Source organism: Megascapheus bottae, chromosome 2 (assembly GCF_031878675.1).
Source record: "Megascapheus bottae isolate mThoBot1 chromosome 2, mThoBot2.hap1, whole genome shotgun sequence".
Taxonomy (NCBI): Eukaryota; Metazoa; Chordata; class Mammalia; order Rodentia; family Geomyidae; genus Megascapheus; species Megascapheus bottae.
In genome coordinates, this window is record NC_143510.1 from 94,165,647 (window position 1) to 94,185,791 (window position 20,145).

At 52.8% G+C, this 20,145-nt stretch overlaps 1 protein-coding gene across 2 annotated transcripts in view; it reads left to right on the top strand.

The window, feature by feature from the left end:
- The window catches only part of Fbln1 (fibulin 1), a 52,824-nt gene that overhangs the window by 3,001 nt on the left and 29,678 nt on the right, over positions 1–20,145 (top strand). For both annotated transcript variants that reach the window (XM_090328887.1, XM_090328886.1), the window contains exons 2-10: positions 6,612–6,720; positions 8,545–8,680; positions 10,041–10,212; positions 12,121–12,180; positions 12,907–13,008; positions 13,431–13,568; positions 15,474–15,611; positions 18,789–18,932; positions 19,432–19,560. In XM_090328887.1, coding sequence (XP_090185013.1) covers positions 6,612–6,720; positions 8,545–8,680; positions 10,041–10,212; positions 12,121–12,180; positions 12,907–13,008; positions 13,431–13,568; positions 15,474–15,611; positions 18,789–18,932; positions 19,432–19,560 — 1,128 coding nt within the window. The remainder of the gene's footprint in view (positions 1–6,611; positions 6,721–8,544; positions 8,681–10,040; positions 10,213–12,120; positions 12,181–12,906; positions 13,009–13,430; positions 13,569–15,473; positions 15,612–18,788; positions 18,933–19,431; positions 19,561–20,145) is intronic.

Sequence of the window (20,145 nt, forward strand, 5' to 3'; positions counted from 1 at the left end):
ACTGGAAACCAGTTTGCCTCAGAGAAAGCCCATGCAGGGGATGGGGTTTGGTGGTTTTCCTATTTGTAAAATGGGGATGTGAATCCTGCTGGTTAGGTGGTCTTGAGGATGGCCAAAGCAGTGTGGGAGCTGCTATGACTGTGAGCCATTTTCCATGCCATTCTTTTTCCTGAGCAGGGCAGAATCTTTGTCCCCCAGGTGGCTCTGAAAGTTCTGCTGATGTCTGAGGAGGAGGCAGTGTGTGCCCAGGGCCAGCCCTCCGGTGAAGGTCAGCACAGGCTTTCACTGACACCGCACAGGGCCAGACGCTGCTCCTGGCAGGGACGGAGAGTCATTCTTTAGGGGCTCCAGAAAAACAAACCCAAATCCTCCTCATCGTGGTGGCAGTGAGGAAAGCCTCATGGAGGAGGCAGCTTGCAGATGGAGCTTGCAGAAGAGGCCACCGTGGCTGTCTGTGGGCTCGGCTGAACACGGTGGGTGGAGGTGTTCCTGGCAGAGGGAAGGACCAGAGGAAAGGCCAGGGTGGCAGAAGAAAAGCAGAACATTTTAGGGAACTTGCTGGCATCAGGCCCTGTCCTCATGCAGGGCAGGCCCCCTCCCCGCAGCTGTCACCCCCTGAGGATCAGGGTCTTGCTGGGCAAGGCAACTTTGCAGGTGACTTTCAGGAAAATAGTCGTAATGGGGCATAGAACAATTCTGCCAGTGCGTTTTATGCCACAAAAGATTGCTGTTTTCCTTTTGCAAAATAATCCAGTAACAATTTGATTAATAAATACTCTGGCAGGCCCTGGTGATTCCAGTCTCCATAATGACCTCAGCTGTGGCCACAGAACAAAACAGCGATGGGGGGAGGGGAGGCCATTGGGCCAACTTCCTGAAATCAGAGCCCCTTTGGGCTGGAGGGTGGCTGAGGGAGGGCTGCATGGGACCAGCATATCTGCCTGTGGCCTGCTCTAGACTGGCAGGAGCAGGGCTGGTCCTGGCCAAGGCTGACGGGAGGGGGCTGAGTGCCTGTTGCTGCAGTGTGTGTGTGTGTGTGTGTGTGTGTGTGTGTGGTGGGGGCTGGGTACTAAGGGGGACCTGCACTGGAAGAAGTTTGGACAAGGCACTGCTCTGGGTGTTACTAGAGCAGATGTAGTTCATATCGTAGTAGTTTTATAACTAGTACCTAACCCTGGGAGCGGGGGACCCAGAATTTTTCCTGAATCCCCTTTTTGTCTGCATCCTGTCACCTGCTTCTCGTTTGGGCTTGACAACTCTCTTGGGACCCATTTGGGGCCCACAATTTGGCCAGCTGCCAGCAGTGTTGCCTGTGGTTAGACTGAGGGTAGAACCAGATGCCTGTTCAGCCAGGGTCTGTCTTCACAGCTCCCAGACTAATGCCTTTCCCCCTGCCTGGGGCGGGGAGGAGCGGGGGGTGGCGCTGCTTGATCTGTGACACCCTGCTGCACACACACGTCTGCTTAAGAGGAGACCTGGCACATCCCCAGTATACCAGAGGATGCAGAGGCCCAGATAGCATGGCCCAGGTGCACAATGCTAGGATTCCAGGCTCTGCCATTGCATCCTAACCAGCACTGAAGAAATCACAGGCTACCCGGGGGCCAGTGGCTCACAGCTGTAGCCCTAGCTACCTAAGAGACTGAGATCTGAGGATTGTGGTTCAAAGCCAGCCTGAGCAGAAAAGGCAGAGCCTCTTATCTCTAATTAGCCAGCAAAAAAAAAAAAAAAAAGCTGGAAGGGAAAGGCTAGCTGAAGGACTGCCCCCTGCCCCCTGCCCTGTTATCCCCGGTGTGCCTGGGTACTTGACTGACTGCATCTGGGACAATCCACTTCAGCCTGGCCTAACGGAAAGTCCCCCACCTCAGCCCTGGGAGCCATTTTGATACCCTCTGTCTCCTCGCTCAGACCCCACAAAAGACCAACTCCAGCCCCACCTCCCTCATAACCTCCAGTACCTCCTGGGAAGGCTTGTTGCTCCTTGCTGTGCCTCAGTTAAATAGTCCTCACCTTTTGAGATGGAGAGTCCTGCCCAATCCTTCCTCTCTCCTCCATTTGCCTAGCCATAGCTTGAGTGGTAGAGTGCCAACGTATGCAGAAGGACCAAGCAAGAGTTCAAGGCCCTGAGCTCAGGCTCTGAGACTGGCACACAAAAAAGGAAAGAAGTCCAGTGGCCATGTTCTCCCTTTACATCCAGGGCACGGCCCCACTTCCTCTCAGTGGGCGTCCTGGTGCTGAGTCCCAGAGCAGAGGTGGGCAGCCACCATAGTGACCACACTCCAGCCCATGGTCAGCTCAGCCCTGCATCTCTGCAAAGGTTGAGTTCGCCTGGAACAAATGGAGTCTTAGTTGCTGCCTCAGGTTGCAAATGGTGTTGGAGGCCCTGGAGCTAAGCTGTCTATTGGGGTGCACACCAGAGCTCCAGGCTGGTATGTCCCTTTCCAGAAGAGAGGTGCGTATGTGCATGGGGTGCCTCTGGGGGTGGGCCATCTGTCCAGCCTGGGCACTGGGGGTTCCTGTAGTTCCTCTGAGAATACCTTGTGTTCTTTTCGTGGTTGAGACCGTCTCCCACCCTGCTGGGAGGGATTGGTGTGGGTGACATTGGTTCAAGCCTGGCTAGTGTTGGAGCGCTTTTGTTTTGAGATTGGAATCTCACTAGATTAGGTTTTCTCAGGTCTCCAAGTCCTGGGCCAGCACAGCTAAGAGTTCTCATGGCTGGTGAAAACAAGAATCGGGGCCAGTTGCCAACATTGTGATTGGAAAGTAGATTAGGAAAATATAGAGGCGTACCCAGTGCCACATGAAGATGGTACTTGTGTTTGTCTCTAGCTGCTTTCCAGATCCTGATGAGAGTTAGGTTTGTTTAGAGGACAGGGCAGGGGTAGGGGATGAAGGAAGGCCTGGGTTGAGGCCTGTTTGTAGGTGTGGTAAGCTGGCCTTTATCTCCGGAGGAGTTGTTCATGCTGTTATCTCTTGAATGGGGGGAGCTGGTTCCCATGAGAGGATTTCAGGGTTTCTCTGGCTGGTCATTACAGTTAATTATCCTCATTTGGGACAGCCTTTCCTGCCAGGCTCTGCTTTTTCTTAGGAGTTTCAGTCTCCCCATAAAGATGTTATCTTTCAGCCCTGACTTTCTTGAAACCCAGGGTGATGGCATAGTGACCCAGAAAGAATGGCTTATAGCAAAGACAATCAGACCAGGGAGGCAGATATCCGGCTTTCTCCCGCTGTGGGTTCATTTGTGTAGTCAAAACAGTTTCCTTGGGCTGTCTCTGCAGTGAAAAGCAACATTAGTGTTTGAGGACTAATTGAGATTGCCTGGGAAAATTGCTACCCCGAGGCTCAGCCCACCTAAGCTAAGGAAGTCTTAATGACTGATTTTTCTCTCAAAGATCTCAGGATCCCGCCCGCCATCTTCAGTTCCCTTTGACTTCCCGATGGCTCAGGGTTAGCTGCTGCCCACCAAGGTGGGTCTCCCAGGTGTACTGCAGCATTTGCTCACCACATTTTACAGGAGCCGAGACCAAATTTTATGTCTCTCAGATTACCCGTTGTTTGACAAGAACCAAAGGGAATGTCATGGTGAGTGGGAGGGGTTTGTTTTGTTTGTATGGGTCGTGGACCTTGAACTCAGGGCCTAGGTGCTGTCCCTGAGCTTTTTTTGCTCAAGGCTGGTGCGCTACCACTTGAGCCACAGCTCCACTTCTGGCTTTTTTCTGGTGGTTAATTGGAGGCTGGAGTCTCATGAGCTTTCTCGCCTGAGCTGCCTTTGAACTGGGATCCGCACATCCCAGCCTCCTGAGTAGCTAGGATTACAGGTGGGAGCCAGCAGAGGGCACTGGCTTTTCTTATCAGCCAAGAAGGGAAGAGAGTGAGAGAAGACTCCACGAGGGCCGTGACGGGCAGAGAGTGTGAAGTGGCCTCACGTGGGCATCCAGAGGGGGATTTACCTAAATGAATGCATGGGACTTGGTGCTGCTCGTAGGGTTGCTGAGTGGGGGGCAGAAGCAGCCACGGTGGCCTCAGGACTCCACGTCACTCCTGACACTGTGCGGGCTGCGCGTCGTGTGCAGGTTGCCTCGTTTTATGCCTTCTTAGGAGTGTTGTGGCCCACAGCTGTTCTACTGGGGACACTGGTCTTCCTGCCCCTGATCTCATGCCTCTCCTTCTGAGGCTCTGGCTGAAGCAATTCCATTAGGGTTCTTCCCTGGGTCCTCTTCCCTCCCTCATCTCATCTCCCTCTGTCTCATCACCATCCAGTCTGGCCTTGGCCCCTTGCCAGCCCCTTCCTGGTTTCTGAGTAAAGTGCAAGAACCACCGAGGAGCCCCAGGAAGGCGGATGCAGCCCCCCAAACTCTGAGACTCGCAGAGACTTGGATCTCACTGCTCAGAACAGTTGAGCCACGTTCCAGGGTCATTCCAAGTTTTGGCCTTAACATCTGATTGTCCCCTGACCCCAGCAGGAATCCTTTCCCAGTGTTCTGCAGCTCTGGGCACCAAGCCATGGGCCCTGCTGTGCTTGCAGTCTGCAGGAGGCTGGGGTTTCTCCAGGGGGGTCTGGACTCCTCCCAGGGGCCCCACGGTCAGTCCCCCAGTTCACAAACATGTATTCAAGCCACTCTCCACTATGTTGGACTTTTCTTGAGCTTTATTCACCTTCTCAGCACTTCTGCCCAGGTCTTGTGGGCCCTACCTGGTCACAGAGAAAGTGGGGGACAAGGGAGCCTGGCCAGGTCACAGACGGAGGGCTCTGGAGCTGGCCTGGATTCTGCTGGGATGCCAAATCTGTTTGGCTTTATGGAAGCTTGTATTGGCTTTTTGGGGGGTATATTTGGGGGTTTTGTTAGCAATACTGGGTTTTGAACTTGGCTTTTTGCTTGCTAGGTTGGCATTACACACACACACACACACACACACACACACACACTCACACATGCTCCATACCCATACACCAGCAGTTTTCCTTTTTTTTTTTTCCCCAGGTTTGTCCAGAGCCAGCCACAGGCCACTGTTCTGTTACCCATGCTTCCCGTGCGGAATCCTGGGCACATACCACCACACATGGCTTGTTGGTTGCTAACTTTTGTGTGTGTGTGTGTAGGTTGATCTCAAACCATGATCCTCTCTCAATCTTCTCCTGAGTAACTGAGATTACAAACATGAGCCACCCTGCCTAGCTGGGGATTTTTGTTTATTTCTGGAGGTAAGATCTTGCTATAGAATAGTCTAGGCTGGCCTTAAATGCAAATTCTCCTAAGTGTCATGGATCAGCTTTTGGGCTGAAGTGGAAGAGGACAGAAGACTGACTTCACTCTTTGCACTACTTTGGTTAGAGGAGTAAGTCAGAAACAGAATGTTAGAAAATGGTGAGATGAGACCTGGGTGCAGTATGAATACAGGCAGGCAGGCTGGAGGAGGAACCAGGCCAGCAGGGGCGGGGTCAGGCAGGTGGAGGGGCAGAGCCAGGCAGGCATGGAATGGACCATGCAGGCTGGGGAAGGAGATAGGACTGGAGAGGGAGTTTTTTTTTCTCCTTCTTTTTACAGTATAATGTTACTATTATTAAGGTGTTGTACAGAAGGGTCACCATTTCTATTTTAGCCAATGTCCTAGTTCACGAGTTGCATAGTTCATGTTCCTCATAGCACCGTGGAGGGATCTGAAAGATTCTGAGGGATTCTGAAGCTGCAGACTGGGCCAGAGGGGCTGGAGTGTGGAAGTCTGCGTGGAAAGAGCAGCTAAAGTGTCAGACCATACCACCATCATCTGGGAATTGAACCACAGATCTCCTGTCTGGAGCAGACACAGACAAGTGTTTTGTGAGCAGTTTCTCAAAAGATAAATGGAAACCGGGGAAGGGCTTGTCTGCAGAAGAGAGGCCCCTGGTGCTTGAGGCAGAAGCAGTCACCAGCTGGAGGCTCCAGACTACATTTTCTCCAGGTTTCTCAGGGAAGTTGGAAATTTCAATGAGGCATCTCCTGCCTCCTGGCTTACTGACTTTGGTAGTGTCTTTTCTAGCCACTCCAGTGGGGAGGAGTGAGGGTGGGGATGGCCCTGCTCACTCCCTGGCCCTGGGCTTGGAGAGGGTCTGATCACACTTGGTCTTGTTCTCTGGATCTTCAGCTTGCTTCAGCATGTGTCCAGAGCAAGGCATGCACTTGTGCAGTACTGAGCTGGCCCTGTTAGAGCTGAGCTCAGGCCTTTGTGGGAGGAGTAGAGGGCGTTCCCACCTGGGAGCACAAGGGAGTCACAGTGCTAGTTTGCAGAATGACGAAGGGCTGTTTGTGTCTTCTGGCATGATGGCTGGGAGCAGGGCTTGCAGGATGAGAGTCATTTTTCTTTCTTTTTTCTTTTGGCAGTTGTGGGGCTTGAACTCTGGGCCTGGGTGAGCTCTTCAGCTCAAGGCTAGCACTCTACTACTTGAACCACAGCACCACTTCCAGTTTTCTAGTGGTTAATTGGAGATGAGAGTCTCATGGACTTTAGTGCCCGGGCTGGCTTTAACAGCGGTCCTCGGGTCTCAGCCTCCTGCGTAGCTAGGATGACAGGCCTGAGTCACTGTGTCCGGCTTGAGAGTTATTCTTCGTCAGCTGGTTTTCTTCTGTTTGCAGTGGGTGCTGGTGATGTCCCCTTGGAGACCTGCTGTGCAGATGGACAGCGAATGGCCACCCAATACAGGGACTGCTCGCTGCCATACTCCTCAGATTCTAAGGAGTGCAGGTACGTTGGCCACGGGCACACTGCCAGGCCCAGGTGGACCCACTCCCTCTGTCTGCTGCTCTGTCCTCTGTACTCCCAAGATCCTCTCAGGCTTGACTCTGTCCTGGCTGCCCCGTGCTTGTCAGTACATCCGTCTCCTTCGATGGGCCGGAACCCAGTCTGTCCCAGCTGGGCTGCTGTGGGCAAGTCAGCTCCCTTCTAAGAAAAGCAGGCTGACTGGGAGCTGGTGGTCATGCTCGTAATGCTAGCTATTCAGGAGGCTGAGGTCAGAGGATCATGGTTAGAAGCGAGCCTGGGCAGGAAAGCGCAGGAGACTTGATCTCCACTTAACCAGCAGAGGAGAGAAGCGGCTCTGTGCCTCAAGTGGTAGATTGCTAGTGCTGAGTAAAAAGGCCTAGGGACAGCTCCCAGGCCTTGCTGCTGAGCTCAAGCTCCAGGACCAGCACGCACACACACACACGCACACACGCACACGTGTGCACGCTGAATGGTCCTTTATGAGGCACCTACTCTCACTCTGCAGTGAACACACACGATCACATTTCACCTCGTATTGGATCCTGTTTTACAGATGAGGAAGCTGGGCTTTTCTCCCATACACAGCAAGCATGTCAGGATTTGAATCCTCTCTTGCCAGCCAGGGAGCCGTCCAGTGTCCAACAATGCATGCGGTTACTTGGTGCTGCGGATGCTGGGTAGGGGAAAGAGCAGTCTGTGGAAGCTAAGAGGCTGTGTGGGTTGGCCGGGAGCAATTTGGGGATGGGGAGGTGGGCCAGGGTTAGGATGGGCTGGGGGGAGGGTGTGAGGTCAGAGGGTTCTATGGGGCCAATTGTCCTGGCCATGTGGCTCTTCTTCAGGCTGATTTGAAGCAGGCTGGGAAGCTGCTGGGAGGTTTTGTGCAGATGTGTATGTGGAGGGAGAGAGTAATTGGTTGTTTGAGAAACCAAGGGGAGCTGTGGGTGGTCTGAGCCGCAGGAGCCTGCGGGTGGCAGAAGAGGCCGGTGGAGGCAGGGTGCCAGGCTGCCATTAAAGGAGCAGAGCTAGCCTAGAGCCACTTCCAGTTTTCTAGTAGTTAATTGAAGAGTCTCACATACTTTAGTACCCAGGCTGGTTTTGAACCACGAGCCTCAGATCTCAGCCTCCTGAGAAGCTAGGATTACAGGCGTGAGCCACCATGCTTGGCTCACATTTGTTTTTTATTTGAAGTTATTGCACAGAGGGGTTACAATCCCACAAGTCTGATTATGTGTACAATGCATCTTAGCCAATGTCCCCCCTCCATCATTCTCTCTAATCTTTCCCCATCCCCTCCCTACACTCAAGGGACATAGCCCACCTTTTACATAATATATATCCACTATGGCATACATTGGATGTACATGGAATATGAACTTGTGGGTGGCTGGAGTGGTGGAGTGCTGGCTTAGAACAATAACGTGAGAGCAAAGCCCTGAGTTCATGTCTTGGTGCCAGCAAAGAAAATAAAAGTAAAATAACGTGGTAGAATCCACATGGTGCTTTGGTGGCATTAATTACATTCACATTGTCACGTAATCCTCATCTCCATTGCCAGAACCCTTGTCCTACACCAACCCGCCCCTCAGTCCCACTGAGTCTGATCCCTCGTGGGGCCTCCCATTAGTGGAACCCCAGGACTTGTCCTGCTGTGGCTGGCTCGGTCTAGTGAGCACCAGTGCAGTGCCCCGAGCCCAGAGTCCGGGCTTGCCTCGGCTCACCCCGGCTCATTCCCACCCTTGCTCGCCCTGGCTTGCTCCAGATCACCCCCCACCCCCACTCATCCTGGCTCACCCCCCACACCTGCAGGATAGCCCAAGAACAGTGCTGCCAGGGCCAGCTGGAGGAGCTGCACTGTGCCACAGGCATCAACCTGGCCAATGAGCAGGACAGCTGTCCCCAGCCACAGGGGGACAACACCAGCCTGGAGGCCATCTTCATCAAGGTGAGTAAGGACCCAGGGCCTGGCCTGCTGCACCCCCACCCCCACCCCCACGTGTAGCCAAGCTAGATCCAGGCCTGGGAGGGGGAGGAGTGCTCCTCCTGCAGATCAACTTCCACCTGGCCAAAAAATTTGAGGTGAAGGCCCCCCATGCCCTGGGGAAGCAGGGAGGACCTGAACCCCATTTGCCCCAGAAGGCAGACATCAGGGCCCTGGTCCCTGGGCCCCTTAGAAACTTCCAGACCAGGTTAGCATCCCATCCTGCCTAGAGGCCCTCAAACTCCCTGGCCCATGGCAAACTGATCTCCCCTCTGGGTGACCTTCGCTAAGGCTCCAGTACTGTGTGACCTCCATAGCAACGGTAGAAGAGGACAGTGATGACCAGGGAGGCCCACGTGCCCTCATAGCCTTTCAGCCCCTGCTAGGGTCCAGAGAGGTTCCTGCCCTGAATACAAACCAAGTTAGTGACAGACTCCCTGGGCACAGGAAGTGGGCAGAGAGCAGCCATGGCTGTGTAAAGCATGTATTACTGTGCCTGGGACAGGCACCCAAGGGCCTTTCCTGGTCCGAGGTACCAGTCTTTCTCTGCCATCCACCAAGAGCACAAGCTGATGTCACTGGGTGTCTGCTAGGTGCCATGTCATACAGGGTGAATCTCTAGGAGTGAGGACTCATTGCTGTCAGGCTTGGGGAGCGGCGTGGGGGGTTCAGAGCCGCTGCCCCCACAGCCAGGCATGGGGCCTTCACGGGAGGTGGATCTAGAGTGGAAGCTGTGTGGGGCCAGAAGAGCGTCTGGCCTCCAGGACCTCTGGTGTCCAGTGACAGGGCAGGGGCTCTGCTGAGGGAAGGGACTGTGGAACAGCATGGAACATTCTGGAGGGATTGGGAACTGAGCAGCCGGGCCATGAGGGAGTGTGCGCCACTCCCAGGTGGGTGCAACACCCCTACAGCACCGGGGGACCCCTCACCTCCACACATGCCAGGCAAAGCCAAGCCGCCCTTGGCTCCTGCCACAGGCTTTCTAGAAAGGTCTGTGCCTTTCTTGGGATGAGCAGTTAGGATGTCCTAAATGTCTTAGGGTAACTGGACTGAGACTTGTCATGTGTCAGATCCCAGGACCCGGGTGTGAGGGGACCTCAGAGACTGGGCTGCCCTGCTCAGAACATAGGTCCTAGGGCCTTTTGCTTGCTGTCCCTGACCCCGATCCTCTAGTTCCACCCCAAAACCTGAGCCCACACGGAAGGTCTGCACCCTTCATCTGCCATGTGTCCCACTGTCCCGAGGGAAGTGGATATGAATGAGTCGTCCGAGAGGGGTCCCTGAGGCCCCTGCCAGCTCTCACCTGACTCCCTATGGTTTTCAGAAGTGCTGCCACTGCTGCCTGCTGGGAAGAGTAGCCCAGATGCGGGGCCAGAGCTGCGAGCCCAGCCTTATGCTCGGGTACCAGTGTGGACTGGTGCTGCGAGCCTGCTGCGTGAAGGGCCAGGAGAATACCGACTTCACCCCTGGGGATTCCGGGGCCCTCAGAGACAGCGGTGAGCCCCCTCGTCCCCGCCCTTGAGCGGTCACGGTTCTCAGTGTGTGTGTGTGTGTGTGTGTGTGTGTGTGTGTGTGTGTGTGTGTGTGTGTGTAAACCCTGTGTTGTCCACAGTCAGAAAGACCCAAGGTCTTGGGCTTGGCTCAGGATCTTTCCTCATGGTTTCGGTCACCTACCAAATGGGTTCCTGTGTCCTAATAGAACACTCTGGGAAGACGTAGGAGCCTTGGCCTCTTTCTTCTCCTCCGAGTTTTGTCTCCCCTTTTCCAAGGGAGAAGGAATCTAAGTGAGGCTACCCATCTTGTGGCCGTGTGACCCCTGGCTTTGGGGACCTGGGTCACATGAATCTCACTTCCATGGTTTTTTTTTGGGGGGGGTGTCAGTTGTGGGGCTTGATCTGACTTCTATGTTTTGATATGAAAAAAACAAACCATTTTTTTTTTGGTGCTCTACTTAGGGGCTTGGACTCAGGGCCTCTCACCCTAACTTGGCATTTTTGCTCAAGGCTGGCATTCTACCACTTGAGCTACACTTGCAATTCCGGCACTCTCGTGGTTAATTGGAGATAAGAGTCTCATAGACCTCGCTTGACCCACGATCCCCAGATCTCAGCTTCTTGATTCTCTGGGATTGTAGGTATGAGCAGTACCTCCTGACGATTTTAATTTTTAGTGCCCAGGGCTGCTCTAATTTCAGATGTGGGTCTGAATGGGGATCGGGCCCACATCCCATTTCCTCCTGAGAGATTTTGCATTCTTCTCCCGTGCTGTTAGGGGGAGGGGGGAGGCTGACCCTGGGCCTTGCACATGAGAAGCCAGTGCTCTACTGCCAAGCCGCACCCCAGCCCCCTGCTTGGCTCTTGAAATCAGTGATGACATTTACACAGTCAACAGACCCAAGCCATTCATCTCTGTCCAGGGGAGATTTTTGGCAATTTCTGTCTCTTGGCATAACGACCTCCAGGCTTTTCTCCAGATATTCTATCTCCTCTATCTTTGATCTGCCTTGATTTCTGCCTTAGACTGCTGCAGTGCAGCTGCCTCTGTGAGGCCTTCCTCCTCCTATGGTGGGCCTACTGGGCATTGCCTAGGGTTCATAGGTCATACCTGGACCAGGATGCCTGGCACAAAAAGTATGGAAGTTGAGAGGAAGCCCCAAGGGAGGGAAGTGAGGCTTTCTTAGAGCCTGTGGGGTGTACACCAATTCGTCATAGGCCCCTGTTGTGTGCACCACCGTAGTCTGGGCAGGTGGGACTTCCAGAGCATTCTCTGACCTGCTGCAGTGATTGCGACTGTGGCACAGCAGTTGGCCTGGAGTTGATCCAGGCCAGGCATTGCGTCTGCACCCTGTCACAGTAGATCCTTTAGAGATTTTGCTCACCACCCTCCCCCCTTTTAAAAAGAAGGTCAAATTTGCACAAGGAGTTGGATGCCTACTCACACCTGTAATCCTAGCTTACTCAGGAGGCTGAGATCAGAGGGTTGAGGTTCAAGGCCAGCCTGGGTGTAATCTGCACTTAGCCAATGCCAGCTTTGAGCGCAAAGGCTAAGTGAGAGTGCTAGAGGCCCTGAGTTCAAGTCCCAGGACACACACACTAAAGAATGTGGAGCTGCTTTTCAAATTTACATTTAGACATTCCTGCCTGATCCTGATAAGGCAAAAAAATGCAGGGAGTTTCTCTCTCTTACGTCTATCTATCCATCCATCCACATATGTATGTATGTATGTAACACCACATATGATATGTATGTGTATATATAATAAATTCAGTTGCACAGAAGGGTTTCAGTCCAAGTCAGCCTATGAGTATAATGAGATGTGTTGATCAGCATCACTCAGGAGTTTCTTTTAAGCTGTGAGAAGACACGTTTGAATCATCCTCTCTGGTTCTCTGCCTCCCCCTTAGCTAAGCCTTCTGAAACCGACGAAGAACAAGAAGACCCCTATCTGAATGACCGCTGCCGAGGTGAGACCCTCTGGGAAGCCCCCGGGTGGCTACTGAAGTCCAAGGGCAAGGCAGGGCTCAAACTTGGGGGGCAGAGCCTCCCTCCACTGGTCTCCCAGGCCTGGGGGGCTCTGTGGGTGGCAGCCACCAGCACCCCATGCCCAGAGTGGGTCTTTCCCTCTCTCCGGGTCCACACATCTTGGTTCCAGTGAGATCCAGTTCCTCTCACAGAGAGACTTTGGCAGTTCTCTCTGTCCTGCAGTAAAACTTCATTTCTCTCTATGGCCATTTCCAGGCATCTAGGTGGGGAGATCTCCTTTGAAAGTTTGCCCTGTGGCTTGCCCTGTAGCCAGGGTATTAATTAGGCAGCCAGTTTTGTCTCAGAATGATGTGATTAGTGGAGGATGAGTGCTGGCACCAAGGAATCAGGATGATAAAGCAGGGGGAGGCGGGGCTGGGGGAGCTGGAGGCACCAGAAGAGGCTGGAGAAGCTGCAGGGGACTTGTGGACTCCTGGCGAAGGCCTGCCCAGTTACCTGCATTCCGAGTGTCTTATCTAGTAAAAGCCCTATACGTAGTGGCCGCTGGGGTGGTGGGTACAGAGGTCCCAGGGCAAACCAGGCTGAAGGAGGCTGTGGGCACAGCCCTGAGTGGCTAATGAGCCAGAGCCTGAGGTCTCCTGAGAGTAGAGGTGCCCCAGTGGGGGGCTGGCCCTGATCGCTGCCCACCCCTTGTGCTTGGGTTCTAGGTGGTGGGCCCTGTAAGCAGCAGTGCCGGGACACGGGAGTTGAGGTGGTCTGCTCCTGCTTTGTGGGTTACCAGCTGCTGGCTGATGGTGTCTCCTGTGAAGGTAACTGTGGGCTGGAGGCTGAGCTCAGCATCACCCAGAGGCTGGTCCAGTGAGGATGGAGCCCAGGCCTGACTGCTCACCAGCGCCCCCTGTAGTTTGCAGTGGACAGAGCTCTTAACTAGGGGCCAGTTTGGGGGTCCAGCAGGTCCATCCCTCCCTTAGTCTAGGAGATGGGGGAGAAGGAAAATGCTGCCTCCTCTGTGGGATTCTTGAAGATCACATGACTGCAGAGTCTGTATTCCAGAAGCAATGGATTGAAATTTGGGGCTTGATTTGGTGGTGGGGTCCTGCTTCACCATCTCCAGAGCCTCTGCCTGAGCTGACAACTTGATGGATGTGGGAATCTCCACCTACCTTCTAGAAGGTTCCTGCTGACAAAGCTAAGGAGCTGTTGTTCTTGCCCATGTCATCTTCGTCCCTAGATGTCAACGAATGCATCACAGGCAGCCACAACTGCCGGCTGGGAGAGACCTGCATCAATACGGTGGGCTCTTTCCGCTGCCAGAGGGAGAGCAGCTGTGGGACTGGCTATGAGCTCACTGATGACAACGACTGCAAAGGTGCAGCACAGGCTCCTCCCAGCTGTGGTGGGGTGGGGTGGGTGGGGTGGGGCTGGGCTCCACAGTGCTTCCCCCATGTGGCTGCCTGTGGTACTGCCTTGCCTGTAGGAGGCAGTGGTGTACCTGTAGTCTGTTCCCCAGGCAAGCAAGGGAACAGATCTCTAGATTCTAATCTCCGATGAGAAGATTCACTTTCTCATGGTGCCAGGCTAAGGATGCTGGTACATTTGGCTTTAGCGCCTTATCCTTAAAAAAATATAAGACTAGGACAGGTACTGGTGACTCATATCTATAATCCTAGCTATTCCGGAGAGGCTGAGATCTGGAGGGTCTTGGTTTGAAACCAACCACAGCAAAAAGCCCACGAGATCATATCTCCAAAGTGACCAGCCAACTGCTGGACTGGAGGCATGACTCCCATAGTACGGTGCCAGCTGAGCTAAGTAAGCATAAGACCCCGAGTTCAAACCTAGTACATGAAAAAAAAAAAAGGATCAAGGATAAATTTTAGGTATTTCCCCAAAGCCCAACCAAAAAGAAAGAAAGAAAGAAAGAAAGAAAGAAAGAAAGAAAGAAACGAAAATTTCCACACAACTATTTTGCGCAACAGCTGTTGTGCATCTAATTTCAGGCTTCCTTGAAGTTCAAAGCCATGCCCCTTCCACTTCACAAAAGCAAAGATTTCTGGCTTCCAGCCTATCCTCATCAAGCCATAAACGTTATCTGACAGATAAGGCTCTGATGAGGAGCTTTTAGAACATGATTTTCTGCACAGAGCTTTGAGCCTTTCAAAAGGACAGAACCAGTCGCATAAAAATATTAATCACTGAATTATTTCGGGGGGGCCCAAGGCCAGGCACACCCTCCTCAGAGAGAAGGAGTCCTCACCACCCCACCCTGTTCTCTGGCAGTGCCTTTGGACTCCAGAGCCCCAGGGCCAGGCCAGCTGAGTATACACACTTGAATCTTGGATGGCTGTGAACTTCAAGGCTGGGTAGCCTGTCACATCTGGTCCTGAGAGATCATTGTTAGACAGCCTTTGAACTGTCAGGAAAATTTCAGAGTGGAAACATTAGAAAGACCGTTTTGTTTCTATTTGATTTGTTTTTATTTTTTAAATTTTTCTTTTCTTTTTTTTTTTTTTTTTTTTTGGCCAGTCCTGGGCTTGAGCTCAGGGCTTGAGCACTGTCCTTGGACTTTCTCAAGGCTAGCACTCTGCCACTTGAGCCTCAGCACCACTTCCAGCTTTTTTTTGCTATGTATGTGGGATACCGAGGAATCGAACCCGGGTCTTCGTGCATGCTAGGCAAGCACTCTACCACTAGGCCAAACTACTGGCCCCTAAATTTTTCTTTAGCATGTGGGTGTGCACTGGTTCTGAGGCTTGAACTCAGACCCTGGGTGCTATCACTTCGCTTTTTCCACTCAAAGCTGATGTTTAACCTCTTGAGCCACAACTCTCCATTTGGCTTTTTACTGGTTAACTAGAGTTGAGAATCTCATAGATTTTTCTTCTCAATCTGGCTTCAAACTTCCATCTTCAGACCTCATCCCATGGAGTAGCTAGAACTTCACCGACACCCAGTTGTATAGATAATTACCTTAGTGTCTATACTTTATCCAAATGAATCATGAAAGCTAGAAGCCAGCCAGATGCCTGCTTCATGCAGAACGATTGCTTTGTGCAAGTCTTGTGGCGGTGGGTTCAGGGAGAGTGGTTTAAGTCTTCAGTGAGTTGCACAGTTCAGTGAAGCCCTATTTGAATGTGACTTTGCTGTTGGAATATTTTGTGTTGTTGTCTAAGTAGTAATCCATTTGTAAACAGACTGTCTTGTGATGTAAAGTGTTGTAAGATGTTCCTGCCGGGACCCTTGCTAACCATCTCCTTTTTTTATGATGCACCAGATATTGACGAGTGTGAGAGTGGTATTCATAACTGCCCCCCCGATTTTATCTGTCAGAATACTCTGGGATCCTTCCGTTGCAGACCCAAGCTGCAGTGCAAGGGCGGTTTTATTCAGGACGCTCTAGGCAGCTGCATCGGTAAGGCTGGGGTCAGTGTGCGGTGTTGGTCCTGGTGGCTAGCGAGGGGGCTCTGAGGTGCTGTGCGGTGTTTGTGTCAGAAGTTGCAAACTCTGTAAAGGTCACTCTGGGCCATATGTTCTGTGTTTCAGCTCAGAAGCCACAGCCTCTGTGTAAACAAATGAATGAGACTGTGTTTCAATAAAACTTTATAAATACCAGTGACAAGCTAGGTTTGGCCCAAGAGCCGTAGCTCATTGCTTTCTGGTCTCTTGGGCTTTTGGAGTCAGGGATAACCTGGTTTTGAAACCATGTGGCCTAAGAAAGCCTACCTCCTTCGTGTTTGTTTCCTTACTATAAGTTACCATGACATCTGCCTAGGTGCTAGAGGCGGGGACCTCACCAGGGCATGGGAAGGGACAGGCACACCGGAGACACTCGGCAAATATTGGCTCCCTGTCACAACTGCATCGTCTGTTCAGAATTGTTTTATAAAAATATTTGGAATTGATTCAGGTGCTCTGGCTCACACCTGAAATCCCAGTTACTCAGGGGGCTGAGATCTGAGGATTCCAGTTCAGAGTCAGCCCAGTCAAGGACAGTCCATGTCTCTTATCTCTAACTAACCACCAAAGAGCTAGAAGTGGAGCTGCGGCTCAAGTGGTAGAGCACTAGCCTTGAGCAAAAATGCTGAGCTAAAATACAAGGCCCTGAATTCAAGTCCCAGCACTGGCACAAAAGCAAACAAAGGTGGGATGCATAGAGACAGCATGATGGTGTGGGAATGTGAGGGAAGAGATTTCCCCTTTGGATAGATAAGTGGCGAGGATTGCACAACAATAAGAATGTGCTTCATGCTACCATTTTGTTACGTACATAGTTCACCATAATGCAAAACACTAGGGTGTGATATCAGAGCAAGGCCACGTGAGAGGAGAGAAACCCTGATGAACTCATGGCGGCCTGCGGTCTGGGCGGGGTGGCGCAGGCTGCGGGAGCGGTGGGCACAGGCCGCTGTTGCCCTTCAGGAAGGGCAGGTGCTCAGCATCTGCCTCTCCACCTCCAACTTGCTTGCTGTTAGCATTTGAATCCAGATCTGGGCAGCAGGCAGAAGCTTCCAGGTCCCACCTCTGAGCTGCGGGGGTCACACATGGAGGCCTGTCCCCTCCCTGTCAGAGGCCCTACCTGCCCTCTGAACTCTAGCCTTGTCTTTTCTTAGATAAACTTGTGCTAATGATGTCTCAGAGAGTGCAGTGTGGTGCCCAAGTGGCCTGTTAGTGAGAAGGAGGCCTTGAGGACAGGCTTGTCTAGCCCCCCATCCTCCCCTCACCCTGTGCCCAGACAGCAGAGCTCACACTTGAGGCCTGTTCAGGCCTCTCCATGGAGTAGGCTATGTGGAAACGCAGACTCAGTGAAATCAACCCCATTTCTACCACGAGACAAAGGGTGCACGCTGCAGCCCCCCTGGTTTTGTCTACATGTATGTGCAGTGCTGGGCAGCTAGGCAGAGGTGTAGGAACTGTAGGCCATCTCTCCCTGTCCCTCCTAGACTGAGGGAGGCAGGGTGGTAGGGAAAAAGCCCCACAGAGCCCAGGATGTAGAGCCTTTCTGGGTCCTTATTTTAGTTTGTTAGGGATGTAGGACAGGCTGGGTCTCTTACTTCTTGGAAGCAGAGCTGGTTAGAAATCATTTTCCCTCAGCTCTTCTCTTCCTCTGGCAGGTGTCCAAGGAGAGAGCATAGCAAAGGAGAAGGAAGTCCCAGGCCTGGGTGAGGCCAGGGTGGCTCTTTCCCCAGCCCAGATTCCCCCAGCCTCTTCCCAGGCCCTGTCTGTGCTCTGTGTCCCCAGATCAGGTAGAGCTGATCAGAGCTGTGGTAGGGGGCCAGGGCCTGCCACAGGGAGCCCAAGGAGCCTCTCACCCACTGTGCGCCCTCTGGCAGCCCTGCCCACCAGACTATCCCTAAAAGGGGCGGGGGTCCCCTTCCTCTGAGGGAATGGAGAATTTTCCAGATCTTGGGCATTGGTCACATGAGGAAGCAAAGGGATAGGCAGAGCAGGGCTTTCCACAAGATTACTGGCATGGTCTTGGGGTGTTCATGGTTGTGGGGCATTCTGGTTGTGGGGTGTTCATAGTCCTGGGGTCCTGGTACACTGTGGGGTTTCATGGAGTGTCAGAGCACCTAGCCAAACCAGGTGGACAGGGTCCTGGACATGTGGGCGGCCAGGTCTGTGAGAGGAGAACTTACACATTGAGTTATCCTTTATCTATCCAGTCTCCAGACCACTCACTCACAAATTCATTCACTCATGTGCTCACTCATCCATTCATTTTTCACCTCCTTTACTTATTCATCCATTCATTAATTTGCTCACTCATTCACTTATTCCTCTACTCACTGAGCATTTACTCATTCATCCACTTACTCATTTACTCACCCACTTTCATCATCCACTCATTCATTTGTATCCAGTCATTTGTTCATTTATTTACTCATCCATTCATTTTTCTACTCATTCACTCATTCATTAATTTGCTTATTCATTCACTTTTTCATCTCAGAATTTATTCATCCATCTACTCATTCATTTGTTCCTTTATTTACTCACTCATTCATCTGCTCATTTCATTCACTCATTATCCACCTACTTATCCATCCACTCATTCATTTTCTCATTCATTTACTTATTCATTCACTTATCCATCTATCCATTTATCTATTCCGTTCATTCGTTCATTCATTGACTGACGGATGTGGTGTGTACAGTTCTCAAGCCAGCAGACATCTAGACCTAACCAGTGCTGGTCTGGAAGCTGTAGGTATGTCATTCCTACTCAGGACTTAGGTGAGGCTGGGCCAGGCAGGATTTGGCAATCACCAGAGGATGCTGGAGCCTCGCTGGGTCCAGAGCGTGGACAGCAAGGGGACAGGAAGTGCTCTATTCACCTGAGTGACCCACACATGTGTAGAGTAGACCACACTTGGAGTAGCAGCGTTGGGTTGGCTTTGCTTTGGTGAAAGTTGCAAGTATTGGAGGTTTTTAAGTAGGAAGAAGGAAGAAGGATGGGTAGTGGAGGCTGTGTGAAGTTTCGGCCTGTGTCTCTGGGGTTGTGCAGAGAGAAGGGGATCCCGGGAGGTGCTGGGTTCTGGGCTGCCCACCACAGCTAAACATCATCTCTGTTTCCTCCCTCCCTCCGCAGATATAAATGAGTGTCTAAGTATCAGTGCCCCGTGCCCTGTGGGGCAGACATGTATCAATACAGAGGGCTCATACACATGCCAGAAGAACGTGCCCAACTGTGGCCGTGGCTACCATCTTAACGACGAGGGCACGCGCTGCATTGGTTGGTATTTTTAAATAAACAAGTCCGAACTTGACTTTTCTGTCTGCCTCAGCACCCCCTGCCTTCTCTAGCGCTGCTTTCCCAAAGGAAGCCATTTTTGCCTGTTCATGCATCTCCTTGCCCTTCCATAGACACGGGCCTTTCTTGTCTTTCTGGGTTCATTGCAGTAGCCCAGCAGCCCTCGAGCCCTCGCACTGCCTCTGGCCTGACTTCATTCATCTCGCTCACTCCAAACCCAATGCGCTCTCACACCTGCCTGCTCTCGGCTCTCCTGAGCTGCCCCCTGCTTTGTAAGCCTTATAATCTAGAAGAAAAGATCCTGCCACTCCCCCCAAAACATAGGGAACCCCGCTTGCCTGCCACTGTGTTCTTCAACTGGGCCCTTCTTGCCTTCCTGGGGTTCGCTTCTGATGGGAGCAGGTCTTCCCTGGGGTGGAGGGTGTTGGGGTCTCCCTCCCCCAGAGTGCTTTCTCACGGGCCCTTCTTTCTCCTTGGCCAGATGTGGACGAGTGTGCAGCCCCAGCGGAGCCCTGCGGGGCTGGGCACCGCTGCGTGAACACCCCTGGCAGCTTCCGCTGCGAGTGCAAAGCCGGCTTCTATTTTGACGGCATCAGCAGGACATGTGTGGGTACGTGGGGGGCCCGGCAGGCAATATTGGGGAGACCATGGCCTGTGGTACCTGGAAAGATGTCAGCTCAGTCGTGAGCTCAGGACATCCAAGAACAAAGACCCCCAAGTCAGGACCCCCTGCTAGCTGTAGCGGCCGCCGGCCCCCCATCACCCCCTCTTATAGCAGGTGTCTGCTTGACCTCAGACCCAGCGTCCCCGAGACGCGAGTCTGGCTTCACACATAGCAACTGTTAGTGGTTTTTCTCAAAGTTGGCGGGGATCAGGGGCTGAGCTGTGCCATTACCCAGGGAGCCAAAGATAAGGAGAGGGGGTCAGACTACATTCGGACAGCACCAGGGTCCCCAGCGCTTAGGCTCTGGTTGCCAGGTCCGAGGGGACCCTCCTTGTGGGCAGGGGAAGAAGGGCACTGCCAAGGGCAAGGAGAGGGCGTGTCTTGGGCACACTGGGAGTGGGCAGAGCCCCTCACCGGGTGCTGGGGACGAGTCCCCTTGTCCCTCTCCTGGGAAATGAAGCCGGAGGAGTGGGGAGACGGTGACCTGCCTCCTGTGGCAGGAGGGTGGGGTGTGGTCCACCTGAGATGCTC